At 56.9% G+C, this 17,780-nt stretch overlaps 9 protein-coding genes across 9 annotated transcripts; all 9 read left to right on the forward strand.

The window, feature by feature from the left end:
• The first annotated feature begins 426 nt into the window (after positions 1-426).
• On the forward strand, positions 427-1,152 carry L226DRAFT_77497 (uncharacterized protein). The gene has a single exon (XM_067687234.1). The coding sequence runs from the start codon at positions 519-521 to the stop codon at positions 969-971; it is 453 nt and encodes a 150-aa protein (XP_067535124.1). The 5' UTR covers positions 427-518; the 3' UTR covers positions 972-1,152.
• Positions 1,153-1,333: 181 nt separating this feature from the next.
• Positions 1,334-2,125, forward strand: L226DRAFT_523385 (uncharacterized protein; the record flags this gene model as incomplete). Its single annotated transcript, XM_067678813.1, has 1 exon — positions 1,334-2,125. One exon carries the CDS (start codon positions 1,334-1,336, stop codon positions 2,123-2,125), a length of 792 nt encoding a protein of 263 aa, XP_067535125.1.
• Positions 2,126-3,795: 1,670 nt separating this feature from the next.
• On the forward strand, positions 3,796-4,611 carry L226DRAFT_77552 (uncharacterized protein). Its single transcript, XM_067687236.1, has one exon. It carries the CDS (start codon positions 3,883-3,885, stop codon positions 4,438-4,440), a length of 558 nt encoding a protein of 185 aa, XP_067535126.1. The 5' UTR covers positions 3,796-3,882; the 3' UTR covers positions 4,441-4,611.
• On the forward strand, positions 4,612-5,180 carry L226DRAFT_77516 (uncharacterized protein). The gene has a single exon (XM_067687235.1). The coding sequence runs from the start codon at positions 4,710-4,712 to the stop codon at positions 5,133-5,135; it is 426 nt and encodes a 141-aa protein (XP_067535127.1). The 5' UTR covers positions 4,612-4,709; the 3' UTR covers positions 5,136-5,180.
• L226DRAFT_545970 (uncharacterized protein) lies at positions 5,154-7,064 on the forward strand (the record flags this gene model as incomplete). The annotated part of the gene is made up of 8 exons (XM_067682382.1): positions 5,154-5,355; positions 5,420-5,525; positions 5,589-5,755; positions 5,820-6,021; positions 6,103-6,182; positions 6,251-6,322; positions 6,401-6,878; positions 6,941-7,064. 8 exons carry the CDS (start codon positions 5,154-5,156, stop codon positions 7,062-7,064), a joined length of 1,431 nt encoding a protein of 476 aa, XP_067535128.1.
• Positions 7,065-8,042: 978 nt separating this feature from the next.
• L226DRAFT_571434 (uncharacterized protein) lies at positions 8,043-9,555 on the forward strand (the record flags this gene model as incomplete). The annotated part of the gene is made up of 8 exons (XM_067684553.1): positions 8,043-8,159; positions 8,222-8,297; positions 8,353-8,491; positions 8,549-8,593; positions 8,650-8,710; positions 8,767-8,809; positions 8,867-9,270; positions 9,337-9,555. The coding sequence occupies 8 exons, from the start codon at positions 8,043-8,045 to the stop codon at positions 9,553-9,555; spliced, it is 1,104 nt and encodes a 367-aa protein (XP_067535129.1).
• Positions 9,556-10,988: 1,433 nt separating this feature from the next.
• L226DRAFT_571435 (uncharacterized protein) lies at positions 10,989-11,268 on the forward strand (the record flags this gene model as incomplete). The annotated part of the gene is made up of 3 exons (XM_067684554.1): positions 10,989-11,008; positions 11,067-11,130; positions 11,194-11,268. 3 exons carry the CDS (start codon positions 10,989-10,991, stop codon positions 11,266-11,268), a joined length of 159 nt encoding a protein of 52 aa, XP_067535130.1.
• Positions 11,269-12,849: 1,581 nt separating this feature from the next.
• L226DRAFT_571436 (uncharacterized protein) lies at positions 12,850-14,345 on the forward strand (the record flags this gene model as incomplete). The annotated part of the gene is made up of 8 exons (XM_067684555.1): positions 12,850-13,035; positions 13,099-13,174; positions 13,236-13,371; positions 13,427-13,474; positions 13,541-13,601; positions 13,670-13,718; positions 13,766-14,157; positions 14,214-14,345. 8 exons carry the CDS (start codon positions 12,850-12,852, stop codon positions 14,343-14,345), a joined length of 1,080 nt encoding a protein of 359 aa, XP_067535131.1.
• A 1,258-nt stretch (positions 14,346-15,603) lies between these two features.
• Positions 15,604-17,199, forward strand: L226DRAFT_613389 (uncharacterized protein). Its single transcript, XM_067686503.1, has 4 exons — positions 15,604-15,818; positions 15,879-16,213; positions 16,294-16,826; positions 16,894-17,199. Coding segments are annotated over exons 1-3 (837 nt in total). The 5' UTR covers positions 15,604-15,816; the 3' UTR covers positions 16,794-16,826; positions 16,894-17,199.
• The last annotated feature ends 581 nt before the right edge of the window (positions 17,200-17,780 follow it).

The raw sequence follows: 17,780 nt of genomic DNA on the forward strand, positions 1-17,780 counted from the left end.
GGGTGCGCGGAGTTGGCGAACTCGAGGCTCGGGAGGAGGAGGTCGCGGAGGAGGGTGGGATCGCGACCGCTCTATTGCGAACCTGGACTGTATGGCCGTCCCGCGCGGGCCGCCAAGGGGTGGCTGCGAACAGCTCTATTCCCTCGGATTCCCTCTTGAAATGAAGTGGGAAAGGCGCTGGGGGGGATTCCAAGGAATGGCAGAAGCCATACCGCAGCATCGAACAGACGCGCGCCCAGGACAACGGAGGCTCGGACCAGGGCACCTTCGTGGCGCTCCCATACACGGCTGCGAAGATGCTCTCCCTCTCCCCCTCCGCCGGCTGGACTGGCATTACACGGGAGACGGGCGGATCCAAGGCAAGGGTGTAGGCAGGGAAGGCGGGGGAGGCGTGAGCACGGTGTCAAGGGGAGCATGAGGCTATGAGACGTCTCCGTCGTGGATGTTGATCACGATCAGGCCGGCGCAGTGGATGACTGTCAGCAGGTACAAGACACGAAGGCAGAAGAGGGCAATGAATGGGACGCGTGCGAGACGCAGCAGGCCTGGGAGCGGCGCAAGAGAACGGAGGTGGAGGAATGCAAGCGACGGCGGCAGGGCGACTTCTGCGATGGACCCCGGGGTGGCACACGCTTCTGGAAGAGCGTCCGTTGCCAGAATGCTATTGCGGGTGGCGTGCGTCCCCCAACGAGGCAGCGGTCTCGCCTCGCGCGTGCACAAGCATCCGCCGGCATCCTGAGCGTTGGGGGCGACGGGGGCAGCGCAGATCGTCGTCATTGAGGGGGCGAAGCAGCGTTGGGCGGAGGCTTGACAGGGCGAATGGGACGGAGGATGTGCATCAGACGGGCGAGGCCCAGAGGATGCAGACAATGCCGAGTGGTCCTGGTCTTGTGCCTTTTCCTTTTGTGCGAGCTTTCGTCCATGTCGCGGTGCAGGAGTCTAGCACGCCGGATAGCGTGGAACCTCGGTGAAACACTGCGGAGACGTGCACTCGGAGGCCACCGATAGCCAGCGCACGCCAGCAACAAGCAAGGTGGCCAACTGAGACTGGCGAGGAGGAGCACGCGGAGGCAGGAACAGAGCCCGGAAGACAAGGCCGACGTGAAGAGCGGGTGGCGGCGACGATTGCGGGGGAAACACAGCAGACGCCCCTTTCCCGCCTTTTCTCGGAACGGTCGTTCCTCTTTGGGATACCGGACCGGCCCGTGATTCAGATTCTTTCAGATCGGCCAGGGTACTTGAGCTCTTCTCGCGCACCTCTTCTCGCTCGCATTATCTTGCATTCCCCTCTCCTCCTCCACCATCCCAACCACTGTTGCCTCCCCCCTTCATCATGTCTATGTCTGTCGACGACCTCGTTGCCTCCTTCAACGCAAACCACATCGGCCAGGAAGCATTGGAGCTCGCCGCTCTCCAGGTATGTCCCCCGCCACCGCCGCTTCTCGTCGTATACCCCAGTGTAACAAAGGGTATTCAGGCGCAGCTCTCCCAGACTCTCTTCCACCAGTCCTCTCCTATCCCCTTCAACTCCCCTCGCTTGGGCCCATCAAACACTCCTATCTCCCGTACCCCCTCTCACAGTATCTCGCTCGACCACAACGAGGCTGCGCGCCTCCGCAATGGCAGCACTGCAAGCTCCAAGATGCGGTGCTCGATCGACGAGTCCCAGCATGAGATGGACGAGATGGACGAGGATGAGCGCATGGTAGAGGACCTCCTCCTCGCCAGCCCGACCTCTCCTTCCAGTCCCTCTCCATCTTTCTCGCGCGCGGTGCCACCCCCGTCAGGTGCCCCTCAAGCATCATCGTCCGTATACCGCCCGCGCAAAACGAGCCTATCCGTCCACATGATTCCCCTCGACCACTCCCACTACGACCTTCCCTCCCCAAACACCTCCCACTTCGCCACCACCGACCCCTTCTACCTCGCATCTCTCCAGGGCGCTCACCAGCACGCTCAGCCTACCTCCGTCTTCGCCCAGGCTGGCCGTCCATCCGCACACTCTCCGTTCATCAAGCACCACATGCAGTACGGCTCCTTCGGTCACGCCTTCCAGTCCGTGTCTCCGGATGTCCAGCCACACCACAACATGTTCGCTGCGACCGCTGCCGCCTTCACCTCGTGAGCGCTCCGCACGCGCTCCATTCCTCGTACATATCATCACGCCCACGTCCACCCCTCACAACCAATGTACCATCAGTGTATCATAGACTCTCCAGCTCACACACTATGACCGACATGGCGACGATGGACCTCCCCCTTTCCGCTCCCCCGGCTTCCGACCTTCTCCGACGACTCGTATCGAGTGGGGCAAGCTCCACGGCTACTGGGAGAAGTCCGGGGTAGCGCCTGTCAAGTTGCGGAGGCGGAGATGCTGATTGCGAGACCGGCACCGGGCGGTTCTAGTTGATCCCGGTGCTTATCTTCGCAGGGTCGGTCTCTGTCAAAATGGCCAAAAGGTGTCAGTGCTGCATTTCGGGCAGCTGGCATTGGACAACGAGTACGCTGTTGCCGTCCGCCCTACCCACGGGCGGACCGGACGTCGTCTTTGTGCCGTATCCTATCATCCCCCCCAGGTACTATACACTGCCATCAGCATCCTTCCTCCGAGTCCACCCTAACGCCATCCCATCTGATTCACTCACGTCTACGTCTGTTCCATACCATACCGCATCGAACCTTGACCGTTCTTTGTTCGGGTTTCGGATATACTGTACTGGTGACGCTCCGTTAACTGTTTCAGTATACGAATGTTCGCCCTAGTGTAGACTCTGCTGGACGCCGCCTCGCCCGTGCTACTACTATCTCGCGCCGTCTCGGACTATTAGCATCAATCCACACGCATATCTATCCGCTTCCCCGCAACATCATCGTTGGCCAATGGCCGCACCCTCTCAGGCTCCAGCATACTTACGTCCCGGCACTAGCACTTATCGCATCGCAATACACATTCCGCTCGGAGTGTCGTGATCATCACCCACCCTTCCTCGTACCTCCGGCCGCGGAACGCTAACCTTGCGTTGACTTGCCTTCACCAATCTGTACATTCCTAGCATCGTCTTGAGACTTCCTTCCGCGGGGCGCGTAGGTGCACCCACGGGACAGCCTCCGCAGATTGAGTGGCACGTCAGGTGGTCCGTCGCAGAAGCCCACCCGTGTGACTGCCCCCCCATCTTGTTCTTAAGTTCAAGGAGTCTCGCTGCATGCCATTCTCGTGCATCAGGGATGGTGTGCCGTTGTGGTCTGGGGAAGGGCGACGGGTACACTTGGTTCGTGTTTCAGCTCTGCGCCGAGCTGCTAGAGCCGGGATCAAAGTCCGCACGTTGTCCGCCGGTAGACCGGAGTGCGGATTCCAATTCCCTGCCCAGAACTTCGTACGACGCAGGGCGCGCTGGAGTCCGAGGTGGGAGAGGCCGGAGCTCGGGAGTCGGGACGTCCGAGGAAGCAAGGAGTAGCCGACCGTTACGAAACGCTTCTTCCTTGCAAGGTGCGCGAGTCGCGACGCGTCGAACACGCCTCCTTCCTTCTTGGATTCCTTGCTGCCGCCTGCGTGTTGCGTGTGCGTGTGTTGCGTACGGTCTTTCGACACACATTGGATGCTTGTCGGTCGCTTCCTTGCTTCCTTGCTTGCGTAAACAAGTTTGCTCGTCGTTTTCCTTTGCTTTTCCTGCACTTTTCCTTTGCGTTCCCTTGCCCGATTCACAGTGACGTACGAGTCCTTTCCCCGCGCGCGATGACCGGTTGACCGGTCGGATATCGTCCCGCCACCCGCCGCTCGCGTCGTCGCGATCGCCTGGCGCCAGGAGGTCTCGGAAAGACCGCGGCCCGCCCCGACGATGCCGAGCTCAGGTCTTGCTCAGTCCGGAACCACGGTGCGGCGTGATGCGCTGGCGCCAAGACACTGACAACTTGAGCTTGGACACGACGCGACGCCACAAAGACTGCTCGGAAAACGCGATCGCGCTCGATCGCCGGCACGGTGCCCACGCCCGGCGGGAGAGGACTGATTGGGCTGGCAGGGGAGGGGCGTTTATCATATGCCTGCGGTGCTCAGGCTGTCGATCACTGTGCTGCTGCACCGGCCCCGCGTTCCGGGTTCGTCGTTTCATTGAGGTGGCTGGGTTTGTCTACTCACCGCCCGTCCGCAGCAGGTGTCCCAGTCACTGGGCCACCGTGTATGCAGCGACGCATCACGAGTGGGGGGGTGCTTATCCGAGCTCTCGTCGTGACGCTGGAGCGAAGATTCTGGGGAGAACCTGGCGGGCAGGAAGAGGCAAGAAGCTCTCTCTCTCTTTGGTCGAGCAAAGTTTCCGCTGGCTATTCTCGGCTTGCCACCTGCCGCGCACGCCTCCGTCTCGTGGCACTGGCTGGCTCTCCCTGCTGTACGTCAAGCATTCGGGAGGCGTATTCGCGTCGGCTGCTCGTGGCATTGGACCCTAGAGGGCGCATGTCCTGGCCGACGACCGGCGCGGACGGCACACCGACGCACAGCGGCTCGTCGCTGCTGCATGCATAAGTAGCGGCGGAATCATGTGCGCTCGGTGACGGCGAGTGCAGGGTGCAGAAAGGTGCCGAAGCTTCCTTCAATGTCTTCTCCACTCGCACTGAACGATAGCGTAGGACACAGATACACCGATCGAGCAGGAATTCGAACTAGTGACGTCCGCACGAGGATTTTGCCGCGATAATGCGGCCGTCCAAGTGACTCCATGACTCGAACTCGACACGATCGGTGCCCACGGAGCCCCTTGCCTTCCTTGTGGCGGCCGGGGGGTGCTATACATATACACTCCAGAGCGATTGCGTTCAGATACTATCTGCGCTGCGCCTGCGGTGTTCTCGTTCGCGCTGCGACCTTTGTCCCTGCTGCTCGCTGTACGACACACCGACACCGACGATCCTTGCATTTCCGCGCACGGACGGGACGATCTGCATTCTGCCGTACAGGAACATCCGTTCATCCGTTCATACAGTCCATCCTATCCATCCGCGCCATACAGTCCGTGGTACCACTGCTCTCACGCTGTGGCCAGGACACGAGTCTGGGGTATACCGTCACCTTGATCGATCGCGGGGGGGCCTTGTTTGCGAAGTCTGCTGGAGGACACGCGTTGGATCCGGACACTGGAACCTGAAGCTAGCTTTGAAGCGCGATGTCGATGATGGATCTGATTGCGGCCACGTTTGCGGCGAGGAGGGAGTATGTCGCTTTGATCGTAGGATTGCTCATCTCCGCGATCGTCTATTCGGCCCAGCGGGCGTGGGCGAGACGGAGAGGCGCGTCTGTGCGAGCGCATACGCCCCCTGCTGACCTGCCGGAGAAGAGGCTGGCTGCGAAGGAGCGCGCACCTGGAGGTGAGTGTCGTGTTGCTGGGTTTTGTTCGTGGTCGTCGGAGGCTAACGTCACCTTGATCGGTAGAATGGGAACCGACACAGTTCGATTACCCTCGCGTAGAGGCTTGCAATGAGCACTTCAGCACGCTCAAGCCCATTCCATATCGGCCTTTCAAATGGGGGGACTATCAGTGAGTGTCTGTTCGCGATGCGGGAGTTCGTTCAGCGCGTTAACGTTTGTGGCTTCGTGACAGTGTGACCATGGGCATCCGGGGGATGAACTGGAACGAGTGGATCGAACTTGACCGCGACTTCCCGCAAGTACACAAGGTTGTCGAGTACCGCATACGCACCGCTGGGGAACGCCTTGTCCAGGTGAGGGATGCTCAGCCGGGCGCTGTGGGGTCGGGCCATCTTGCTGGTGAGTACTCTAAACGCTTGAGCTTGTCAGTCCCTGCTCCAGAGCTGAATAAATTTGCGAACAGCTCGAGAATTCATGTATGAACTCGCCGAATATCTCTCCCGCCGCCATCCGGACGTGTACAGCGTAACACGCCATCCAGTCTCGAAGAACGAAGACGAGAATGGATGGTACGGAGAGGGAAGGATCAAGACCATCACGATCATCCCGTTCGAAGAGACGCACGACCTGGACACGGAAGAACCTCTGAAGGCCGCACGCATGCTGTACGTTCGAGCCTTCCCATCCTTGAGTACTAGTGCGGTTATGAACGAAGCCGATCTAATCATACCGCCGTCTCTCAATAGCATCCAGGAAGACTTCACGATCATGATGGAAGGCTCGGACGGACGCTATTACCTCCAAGCCGGTGCAGTCGTCATCCCAGGTACGCCTGCGCCAGAATAGCCATTCGAAGCGACGTCATCGCGAGCTCACCCTCCGACTGCACCGCAGGCTCATGGCGGCTCGAAGACAAGATGGGCATGCCCATGGAAGACATCCACACCTCGGGCAACGTCCCTCAATGTAAGTCCCGTTTCCTCCCTGACCACACTCGCGCCCCGCTGACCCCCCCCCCCTCTTCCTCCTACTGTCCCTCTCCAGACAAGACAAAACTGCAAATGAGCATGGACCGCTTCATCCGGCGGATGCCGCTCGACAAGCCCGTCGTGCGCAACAACTACGCCTTCCAAGTCGTGCAAGAGGCGCACACGCGTTCACCGCGCCCCGCCCCGGGCTCGCTGCTCGCCGTCGACCCGGACGAGCTCTCGTGGGCGGCGACGATGAACGGGAGCGAGCAGATGTCCGACTACGTGCGCGCGAAGCACATCAACGACCAGTGGGACACCGCCGAGGACATCGCGCCGGGCATGCGCCCTGGGTTGCAGAAGACGACCGAGGCGACCCCCGCGACGCTCAGGCTGAGGACGGAGAGGCAGACGCTGCGCAGGTTGCCGAAGACGGGCGCGGTGGTGTTTACGATTAGGGTGTATCAGACGAGGGTTGAGGAGCTGCTTGGCGAGCCTGGGGTGCCCGGGCGGATGGCGAGTGCGATTAGGAGCTGGCCGGAGGACGTCGCGAGGTGAGTATGAGCGTCGGTCGTGTTTGACGTTGAGAGGGGTGCTGATGCGGGATTGGTTATAGGTATAAGGCGCGTGGCGCGTATGAGAGCATTTTGCCCCTTCTTGATGAGGCTCATGCTGAGCAGATCGAGAAGGGCATCGTGAGCGACGAGGATAAAAAGTCTAACGCGAATTTCCCTTTCTAGATAGTAGAGTAGGATACCAACGACAAGCAGTTCCCCTTGCAATGAGCTTCAAATTCAGTGCACTTTAGATGCTGTTTGAGGCCTGGATATAACCTCACTGTAGCACCCACACATGTATGCCTTCGAATTCTATCCATTATCGTCTGTGGCTTGTGAAGGCAGCCAAACGTGAGTTCGTGAAGCTAAGTAATGATCAGCAAGTATTGATCAAATAAGTATCCTCTCATAACTCTGGCTTATAATCAGGCTGGATGGCTTCAATCACGCTTACAACGCTTTAGTGACCTTTGAACAATCTGGGCGCTACTCAACTTGCCACCTTCAACGACGCGTCCCCCACCAGCCCCTTCGCCCGGACGCGTTTCCAACGGAAAGACTTCACAGTGTGTTGAAATTGTGCGTACTATCTCGAGCTGCAGATGACGCATTCACTGACGTTCATAATAGGTCTGCTCCGTCTGAATGAGAAACCCCGGGCTAGACTCCGTCATCTCTGTCGTTGAACGTTTTCCGACTCTGCTGCACATCGCGATCCGCAAGAACGACTGATCTTGTGCCGCGATACTAGCTAGCATCGATGATGGTATATCACCTAGGCACCTGCACGAACACAGATGTACGCCATCGATACTTCTCCATATCGACGTTTCACCAACTAATACGCTTCCATCTCCAGCGCTGTCATGGGCGGCGATCCCAAGACATGCGCGCACGTCTTGGATGGGCAGCAAGCCTCTTTCCTGGTCCCAGGCAGACAAACCGGCGACGGCGCACACACCGACGCCCACAACGAGAAGCTCGTGAAGCATGCCCTGGACCGTGTCCTCGCGATATGTGGATGATACAGAACAGCCTCGCGAAGAACTCTCTCACATGCTAGAACGCGCATGCGGTCGCAGCGGGAGCGGCTTATGTACCCTCGCCCGGCTCGTTGAAGTGCGAGGCCCCTGCTTTACCTGGCGGACGTCGCAGTCCTCGATGGCGCTCACTCTTCTGCTCGCGCTGGGCCTGGTCTTGCGTGTTTCCTACCGTCTCGGTGTCAAGGCCCAGTCATCGCTAGCAGTGTGCGACTCACCGGCGGCGGACTACTCATGGGTGAGCATTCATTTCAACTGGCTTCTACAGCTAGCTGTTCATGTGTTCTGAGATGCTCGCAGATGTCGAACTCGAAAGGGCAAACCCCGTGTCTCGTCGCTGCGTACCTGCAAGTGCCTTGCTTAGGCCCTGCTCATGGTGCGTCCCGGACCACTCACTCTACGGCGTGATATGTTCGCTGATAGCACTCCAGCGTTGATACCGCGCCTCGAGTCCGATTCGGCGTATGCCGCCGCTCCTCAACAGTCGACGTGTGACTGCAACACCGTCATATACTCGCTGCTTGAAGCTTGTCAATTATGTCAGGCTGGAGGGTCCCAAATTGTACTTCCGTAAGGCTGATCACCTCCGGTTACCCGTCCTTGCGATGCTAATTTCGGCCGCGGCAGCTGGGAAGAGTACAGTGCAAATTGCACCGACGTGGGCTTATCCTTGTGAGTGTGCTTCGTTCATGCTAGTAGACCTTTTTGTCAACGTCGTCCGCACCCAGATACCCGAATCCGATTCCACCTGGGACTGCGATTCCGTCCTGGGCGTTCCAAGATGTGACAGTGAGTACTTGCATTCCTCGAGCAGCATCTATTGTCCTAAGTTTGACTCCTCCCAGGTTAAAGGCGCCTTCGATGTGGCAGAGGCTGAGCTTACGGGTGGTACGCTCCCACTGCGCTGCTGTAGGAAGAAAGTGTATGCTGATAACATACTGCTAGACTCACCGGAGTCGACTGCATCGCTGTCTGCGTCTACAACATCCACAACATCTTCCAGCTCTTCGAGCATTGCAACGATGACTTCTTCTGATACACCGTCCTCTTCGACACCTTCAGCATCCAGTGCATCTGCCTCGCCTACGGCCAGCGCGGCCGCGGAAAGCGGCTCCGGCGCGCCTAAGTCGAGCAATGTAGGAGCTATCGTCGGTGGAGTCGTTGGTGGGGTGATAGGCCTCATCCTGATCGGATCCGCGATATTCTACATGCTTCGACGCCAGCGCAACCTTGACCGTAAGGCTCAGGCACAGGTCTTAGAGCGCCCCATGTCGACAGTAACGGATCTCGACGGGCCTCAACCCAGCCTCAAACCTATGTCAATCATGTCTGTACCTTCGATGATCTACGTGCGTCCTCTATCCTCGCCCCCAAGCTTCATACGCATATAGCGTACTGACGCTCTTCGATGACAGGATCCTGACGACCCCCGGACATTCCCCTCTGCGACTGACCCTGCTCTGTTCGGGACGAGAGCGGCATCGCCCACGCCGAGCATCCCGCCGGGTCCTGTTGCGGGACATATGCATAGCTTTGGCAGTGCTTTGCAGAACTACGCTGCGCCTGTTTACAATGGGAGCGAGAATGGCTACGGATACGCAGGCTCGACCTACAAGATGACCCCGGAGGTTTGAGCGGAGACGGATCCGGAGCCGCAACAGAGCGGTATGACCGGGGCCCGTAATGTGCCAATGCGCCCGGGCTTGCCTAATGGACCACTAGTACGACATGCTCACGATGATGTTATAACCGATCTGAACAATTTATCCCGACGTGATGACTCGATGTTGAGCATACACGCCCTTTGTGGGTGTATCCACTACCCATCAAGTCGTTAGGGGCAACATGATAGGGTAGAACTTATGCGTATGCTGAGCGGCGATTGCATACTTCCATATCTGAGACTCAAATACTCACGAGTTGACTTAACACAGAAAGCAACAGAGCAACAGAGATGCGGTGAGTAGTCGTTAATTGATACTGCATTGCCCTGCCTGATGTCTTGACAGTGGTGTCCTATCGCGCTCAAGTGCTTATGATACCCCGGCGCATGATGTTGGCGGCGATGTGGATGACCCGCCTTCCCACTCACAAACCAACACCCACATTCCAGCGAGGTGCGTGGTTGCACACTTTTTGAAACAAGCTATGCGCCGACAGGTCTATTGATCAAGCACGAGCGACTCCAACCTGAGGCTAGGGATACCAACTTGGAAGTCGAGGCTACTATCTCAGGACCGTGGATCGGTGCTGCCGCATCTCACTACGCACTTAGGGGCAAGCACAGATAGTTCTTGAGCGGCGACCTTGGCGGGAACGCGCAGAAGACATGCCGCGGGCACATCGAGTTCGACCGCTCAAGTAAGGTCTTATAGACACTGCATATTCCGTCATGGGCGACCTGGACTGACCGCTCAACACACGTCGCAGGGTACATAACAGTGTCTAGTGGTGCGCCCTGAAAATTCACTCCGTCATCGTCCCTCCCACCTAGAACACAGCTAGAAAGTCTGGATGTTCACCGGTGTCACCTCGGGCCTTTCGCTTCTCGCAGTCTTCGTCTTACTGCTGTGGATCGGATTTCCGACAGTTGTCGAGGCGGTGCAAATTGGTTCGAACGCAGTGTGTACATCGAAACATTCATGGGTGGGTTTACCGTTATGATCTCGCGTGTGGAGTATGTGTTGAGCTCAAGCTGTGGGTATACGTGGTAGATGGTCAACTCGATGGGACAGACTCCATGCTCCGTGGCAGCATACCTCAACTATCGATGTACAGGAGATGGAAACGCTGGTATGATTCGTGCCTGCTTCCCATGATTACTCTGATGTTGATTATATCGTATACGGTAGTTGTACAAGCAATGTCGGACCCAAGCCAGTACTACGAGGCCAATGACGAGGACTGCGAATGCAACACGGTGGTGTATGCTCTCTTTCAAGCTTGTCAAGCCTGTCAGTTTGATAGCGGGACGGTGGTGTTGAAGTGCGTCCTATCTATTCAATGTCTGATTGTGTCGGAACCTAACTTAGGCTGCAGATATTCAAACTACTCTCAACATTGCACCATGCCTCACTTGAACATCAGGTAGGCATGAAAAGGCGACTCACGACGCCCCCAGCGATTTTGACTTCTAGACTGCCAGCTACCCGGAAGACAAAATTCCTAGTATGACCGCGATACCTGCATGGGCGTATCAGAATGTTACGGTCAGTACGTCGCTCGAAACAAACCCATTACATCATCAGTACACTGAGACGTCATCCGTCCAGTCCACGGACCTGTTTGACCTCACGCTTGCATCTGCAGTCGCAGCTCAAGGTGGTCACTTCACTCATGCTGAATGATTATTCTCTTCCTGACTCCACGATCATAGGACATCCAGATACTACTGGAACTGCTGCCATGGGACCGTCAACGACTTTCATGGCAACGACCAGTGTATTTCACTTTTCTGCAACAAGCGTAGCTCCATCCACCACGGGTGCTCCGTCGACCTCCGGCAATGCAGACCTTGTCGGGCCTCTCGTTGGAGGCATTGTTGGCGGGGTCGTAGGACTCGTCCTCATCGGCTGTCTCGCCTTCCTTTTACACCGTCGGCACAAAGTCAGACACAAGCACGCGCCCCCTCAGAAGCAATCCGCTGCGGTATTTTCTCCCATCTATCCAATGAGTCCAGACTGGGCATACGAGCCTTGGTCTCCGATGTCGTCTACTACGACGGTGTTCAACGTATGTTCTCACTTTCTAGTGAACCAGGCGGTGGCAACTCACTGATATACAGAGTCCCACCCAAGGTACTCGTGTGTATCACCCGGGACTCTATCCATTCCATGGACTTGGGCCCGTCCGTTCAGTGGGAGGTTCACCTACTCTGAGCCGCGGGCAGTCGAGCTATCACGCCGTTATGTCCTATACGAGGGCAGCGGAGCTTTGACGGACCAACTCAGGAGCTGTGCCGCCGACTCTGAGGACCTAGATGTCAACTCCAAACGTAGTGTCAAGGTCTCCTGTGGATGCGCGCGACAGTACGTTGAATGTCGCAGATGTCGTTGTAATCCCCGCCTAGATCCTGCTAGAATCGTTTCAATGAAGTGAGCACCACCATGGTTGGCTTTGCCGATGAGTTCTGTCTGGAGCTGATGCGGGAAGATCGCGGTCAGTAACAAGTCGTAGCGGTGCCTTTGCGATGTACACTGGTCGGAACCGACGACACTCAAACATGAGTTAACTTGAAAGTAGGCTCGCTCCGCTACGGTTGGGCGGCCCGGGCCAGGCACCGAGGCGCCTGGCTTAGCCTCTGCAGAGCCACCGTTTCACCTCCTCACCATCATCATCCCATGTATTTAACGTAGTACAAGAAGCTACGCCGGCTTAAAGCAAGATTCAGTATTCAGCACCAGGGGACACTGCTGGTCCAGAAAGGTGGCTCAAAGATTCATCGATGTTCAACGTTCCCGGATCCGATCCCCATGCCACATCATGAGCGGTCCGGGAGCGTCCAGGTTGAATGGGCGACGTAAAATTCCGCATGTCTGTCCAAGTGCGGACTAGAGTCGTTATTGGCGTTGCTGTGGCGCGCACTAGCGTCTGACGTCCGCCACCACGAGGATACCGGTGCGTATTCTGCTACTGTGCCACCTCGTGCAGCCTCGCTCACTCGTAGTTGTTCAGAGACAGGGAGAATGTTACGAGAAAACGATGGGCACTTGTTGCACATGACCTGTCGACCGCCGTTCGCGGGCCATGCGTAGTAGAAAGTTGAGGGGAAAATCTGGCAGATAGACGCAGAATCAGACAAATCTGACAGCGGAGGAGCATCTCTGGCTTCTCGCTGCACAGGTTGGACAGGCCTGCCCTTTGGATTAGTGGCGAAGGGCCGGACTAACGCCCTCGTGCAGCGGTAGCCTGAGCATGATATAACTCCTATGCCAGCCCACGCGCACGCTCCGCAGGACCTGTCCTCATCTTGCATCGTCTCCCCATCGCCCCCGCCTGAGAGAATGTGCACGCTTCCCGTCCTCGCTGCTTCTATCGTCCTCCAACTCCTCGGCGGAGGACAAGTCGTGCAAGCTCAGACGACTCAGGCAGTCTGCACTTCAGCCCATTCATGGGTGAGTCCCTCCCTCTTGAGTCTCCTACAGTGCGTTAACGAATGCACCCGGTTACCGTACCAGATGCTCAATGCAAGGGGGCAGAGTCCATGCTTGGTCGCAGCGTACCTGCATCTTCCATGTGGTGGCGGACAGAACAGTACGTCGTACGTCTTAGATCGTTTGGATGGGGATTTGCTGACGGACCTTCACATTGATAGCTAACGTCGATGCCATGACCCAGCCAGACCAGTACTATACCGCGAACAACGATGCCTGCCAGTGCAACATGGTCTCCTATGCGTTGTTCGAGGCATGCCAAAATTGCCAGTTCGACAACGGGACTACTGTGACCACGTATGCCTTCATTCGTGCTGTTCATCTTAACAGAGAGCTGAAGCTTGGCCACCAGATTCTCGCGCTATTCTTTCAACTGCACCTCGCAGAATGTGAACAAAGGGTGCGCACCTCACCCCCGGGCGGCTGTTGTGGTCGTGGATTAGGTTGTGTCTAACGGATGCATCAGCTATCCGGAATCGATCCCTGTTGGCACCGCCGTGCCCGCATGGGCGTATCAAGACGTCTCAGTAAGCCTTCGAAATCATCTGACGTTGATATGGACATTGACCACCCGTAACTTGTATCGCGCGCACAGGCCACCGACTCTTTCGACCTCACAGTCGCCCGTGGAGTCGCAGCTGAAGGTCAGGATTCCGTCGCGACTGGAGCACCTTTGCTCATGACTCCACAGGGCAACCCGACACAAGCGCAAGCATCCCTGCTGGTTCGCCCACCCCTAGCAGCGTATTTTCATCCGCATCTGGGACCGTTGCAGACTCTCCGACGACCCGTGTTTCTGGGACAGCGTCCGGTTCCGTCACCCCCTCTGCCGGCGCATCAAGCTCGAGTAGCCACAGCATTGTAGGTCCGGTGGTCGGCGGCGTGGTCGGCGGTGTAGTAGGAGCCATCGCGCTCGGTGCTCTTCTCTTCTACTTCATCCGGCGCCGCAGCAACCGGCCCACACCACATGCGGAGGCACAGACGGTGGAGGTCCTGCCTTCGAGCCCTGCTTGGCCGACGCCCAAGAGCGGTGTATACGAGCCCTGGCAAACCGCGTCCCCTTCTGCTGCACCATTGCTCTACGTGCGTTCGTTCCTTCAAGTGTTGTGGACGCTTGAACTCACTTGTGTGCCTCACAGAATCCGGAAGACCCGCGCACGTACCCGATCACCACTAATGGAGGGCCTCCATCGTCTTTGGTTACTTCTGCGACCCTCGTGCACCCGACCGACCAGCCCATACGCGCGTACAACGGAACGGCAGAGCTGTGAAGGATACTGTACTGTCTCGACTACTCGAGGCTGAAGCTTCGAAATTTCACAATGTATCTGAACTGACATGCGTATATTACTGCCCTGCAGATCGTCCCATAATACTATTCGTCGTTGGTTTCAATCTACTCTCACCCGTATTGCTCATCCAAACATGAATTTTAAGTGTCACCCAGCACGCCCACCCCTGATCAATGCGGTAAACGAAGCTACAGCCCACCCTGTGCATGAGTAACAGTCAAGCCATCCGTGCACAACGGCTCTGACGTCGCAAGACACTCGTGAACCGCAAAATGTACCTCAATCCGGCACGCCCACGACCACATCCTGTGCTACCCATCAAACGTTGTGTATTCAGTGCGCCCAGCTGTGCACACGGGCGCGGGAGTCTATTGCATTGTAAGTACGTGCATCCGAGCTTGTCGTCTTCCGCTCGGAGTTGTGGCTTACTCGCGTTTCTTGCTGCGGCGCGACCCGGGGATGGCTGATAGCCCCACCACTGCGTCCCCTATCCCTCGAGGTTCGAATCAGCAAGTCACAGCTTGACTAGTAAGGGTTAGTGGTAACCTGTGTCCCAACGAGCGGCACCGACAGCGACTCGGGAATGGTCAGCCAAAACCCTAAGCCCGCGGCGCAGAAGTCAAGCACTGGCAACGTCGGCGTCATCGTGGGCGGGCTCTCTGCTTGGTGTGGGGCTGTTGTTCTTCCTGCGCCGGGCAAGGCTGTACGCGTACGAGGCTCAGTGATGTCTATCTAGCTGACCTGCCCTACTCACCTTCTCCATTGGACTTTCTGGGTTCCTCTGTTTACGCGCGTGCAGTCTTCTGCGGGGCCGCTAGACTTATATTACGTCTGTTTGAATGTCTTCTGGCCTTGGCGTAACGAGAACTTTAGCCTTGGACGTCCTCGTGTACGGTGACAAAAATTTGGTTCGTTCTTACTTGGCCAATGGCCTCTGAACCGCCGACTGCTACGGCCGACGAGTTTCATGAGGTCAGATACGGTCAGATACTTAAGACAGTCGGGAATATCGCTTATTATCTAGGTAGCTTATAAAGCCTAATACGCCTTCCCTATACTTCTTGTAAAGTATCTAGTCTATCAAGATGGTTGCTTTCGGTAATTCAATTTCTATCCCCTTGTTATCCCGTTAATTCTCGAATTCGTCCTAAATCACGCGGGCGTGCCATAATGCTTCCACTGCCACTGCCAGCACGCCACTTTGTGCGCAGGCGCCGTGCCTTTAACAATACTCAGTAAACGAAGAGCACCTTCCCCTCAACACCCATTCTTTACAGCCAATGTCCCATTGATTGACTCCTCCAAATCCATCGAAGAAGAGAGGCTGCCGTGGTATGACTCCAAGGATTTCTACCCTGTTCGAATAGGGGACGTGTTCCAGTCGCGGTACCAGGTGATCGGAAAACTTGGTTATGGAGGATATTCCACTGTTTGGCTTTGCCGCGACCTCATGTGAGTAATCCCTTGCACGTAAGCCACAGCTTTCTCATTGTGAACGTTATGACACACTAGGAAGCATCGTCATGTAACAGTCAAAGTCTGCTCACAGAATACTACAATGCCGATCAAGCGCGAGCTTGCCGCCTACGGGCACCTCAACAACCTCCCGAAGACAAAGCACTACGGACGGCAGTGTATCCGCACGTCGCTCGACCAGTTTCCTGCCACAAACGGAACGCCCCGATCCTTCCAATGTCTCGTCTTCAAGCCCATGGCGGATTCGATCTGGGCATTCCGGCATGCCTTTCCGACAAAGACGTTTCCTGAGCGGCTGCTCAAGGAGATCTTGTGCCACGTTCTCGGTGCACTCGACTACTTGCACCGGCAGGCGAATGTTGTTCATGCTGGTTTGTCCACCTTCTTTTTTTTTTACCCACCCACATCATGTTCTCTTCGTAGATCTCATCATATCCATGCGTGTTTCCAGATATACAAGAGAAGAATATTCTCCTCTCTGTGGATGGCACAGCTGCGCTGGAAGCGTATGAAGAAAGACAGAGGACCGACCCAGTTCCGCGGAAAGTAGTTGGCGATCGTGTTATATACTTATCGAGGAGCATTGAGCCTGAGGAGTTTGGACATCCGTTCCTCAGCGACTTTGGCGAAGCGCGGTTCGGTAGCACGACGTACACGGGCCCGATAGCCTCAGCAATATCGTGCCCCAGAGGTTTTACTGGGCATCCCGTGGAACGAGAAGGTGGACATCTGATCCGTTGGCGTGATGGTAGGAGGAGGCGCGCCCTTTGCATTCTCCCTGGTCGCTCGCTTACTTCATATGTGTATTGCAGATATGGAACATGTTCCTCGATAAGAATATGTTCAAGGTCACTGGCGCAGATAACGAAGACGACCACCCTCGGTACCACATCGCGCACATGGTTTCGTTACTCGGTCCTCCACCAGTCGACTTCCTCATGCGTAGTGTAGCTGGTGAGCCTTGGAAGTACTTCGACGCCCGAGGTGTGTGTGACTGTGCAGGGAAATCTGTCTCTTGGGCGTGGACTGACTTGGAATCCAATCGCCCCAGGCAATTGGACCGGTGCGGCTGACTTGCCGCACGACAGCCTCGAATTATCAGAGGATAGGTTGGAAGGAGAGAACAAGGCTCAGTTTCTGAGTTTTGTGCGGAACATGGTCAAATGGAGACCGGAAGATCGCGCGACTGCGCAAGAGCTCATGCGTGACCCTTGGATGAATGCTAGCTAAGTGACGCTCCGAGGAACGAGTCCCGACGGTCGTCTTTCCTTTCATGTATATGCTGGTTGTAACGTATGAGATACCCTTCCGAACCGACCTGTGGTTCGATATCTGTATATCATGACCTTTGTACCGGAACAGAAGACTTCGGCCTTGGATGGCCCGGCAGCGTTGACGTCGAGCATCGTTTAGAGGTGGCTTCGATTATGGACGAGCGGTCATAGGACATTCGTCCCCCGGTCTCCAGTACGCGGCGACATAGAGCTATAATGCAGCTCGTCGTCGGACGTCTTCGTAGAGACGACCATTCCGTGCTCGCTGACCACGACAGTGTGCTCGTCGCCCGGGGCGATCTGCTGCTGCCGCCGGCGTGGCTGACACGCGTCATGGAAACGCCCGATCGAGCTGACGTCGGCTGAGCTTGCGACTGGCAGTGGAGGGCGTCTGTGCATGAGAGACGTCAGGCCGGGGTAGCCTCGGCTAAGTGCGTCCGAGAGTCCTGCGAAGGCCAGGGCGCATGGCACACCCGCTCTTCTCAACAGCGTGCTCGACGTGTACATATACTCACGTCGTCACCCTCGCCTTCACCGTCGCTCCCGATGCCCAAGCCCACCCTCCTCCAGTCCATCCTTGGCCGCCCCTCCCAGAGCTACAACCACCCTCCAGAGCGCGACTACCACTCCACCCGCCACGAAATCTTCAAAATCGCGCATCGCA

The sequence above is a fragment of the Lentinus tigrinus genome, assembly GCF_003813185.1.
Source record: "Lentinus tigrinus ALCF2SS1-7 unplaced genomic scaffold L226scaffold_13, whole genome shotgun sequence".
Classification (NCBI taxonomy): Eukaryota; Fungi; Basidiomycota; class Agaricomycetes; order Polyporales; family Polyporaceae; genus Lentinus; species Lentinus tigrinus.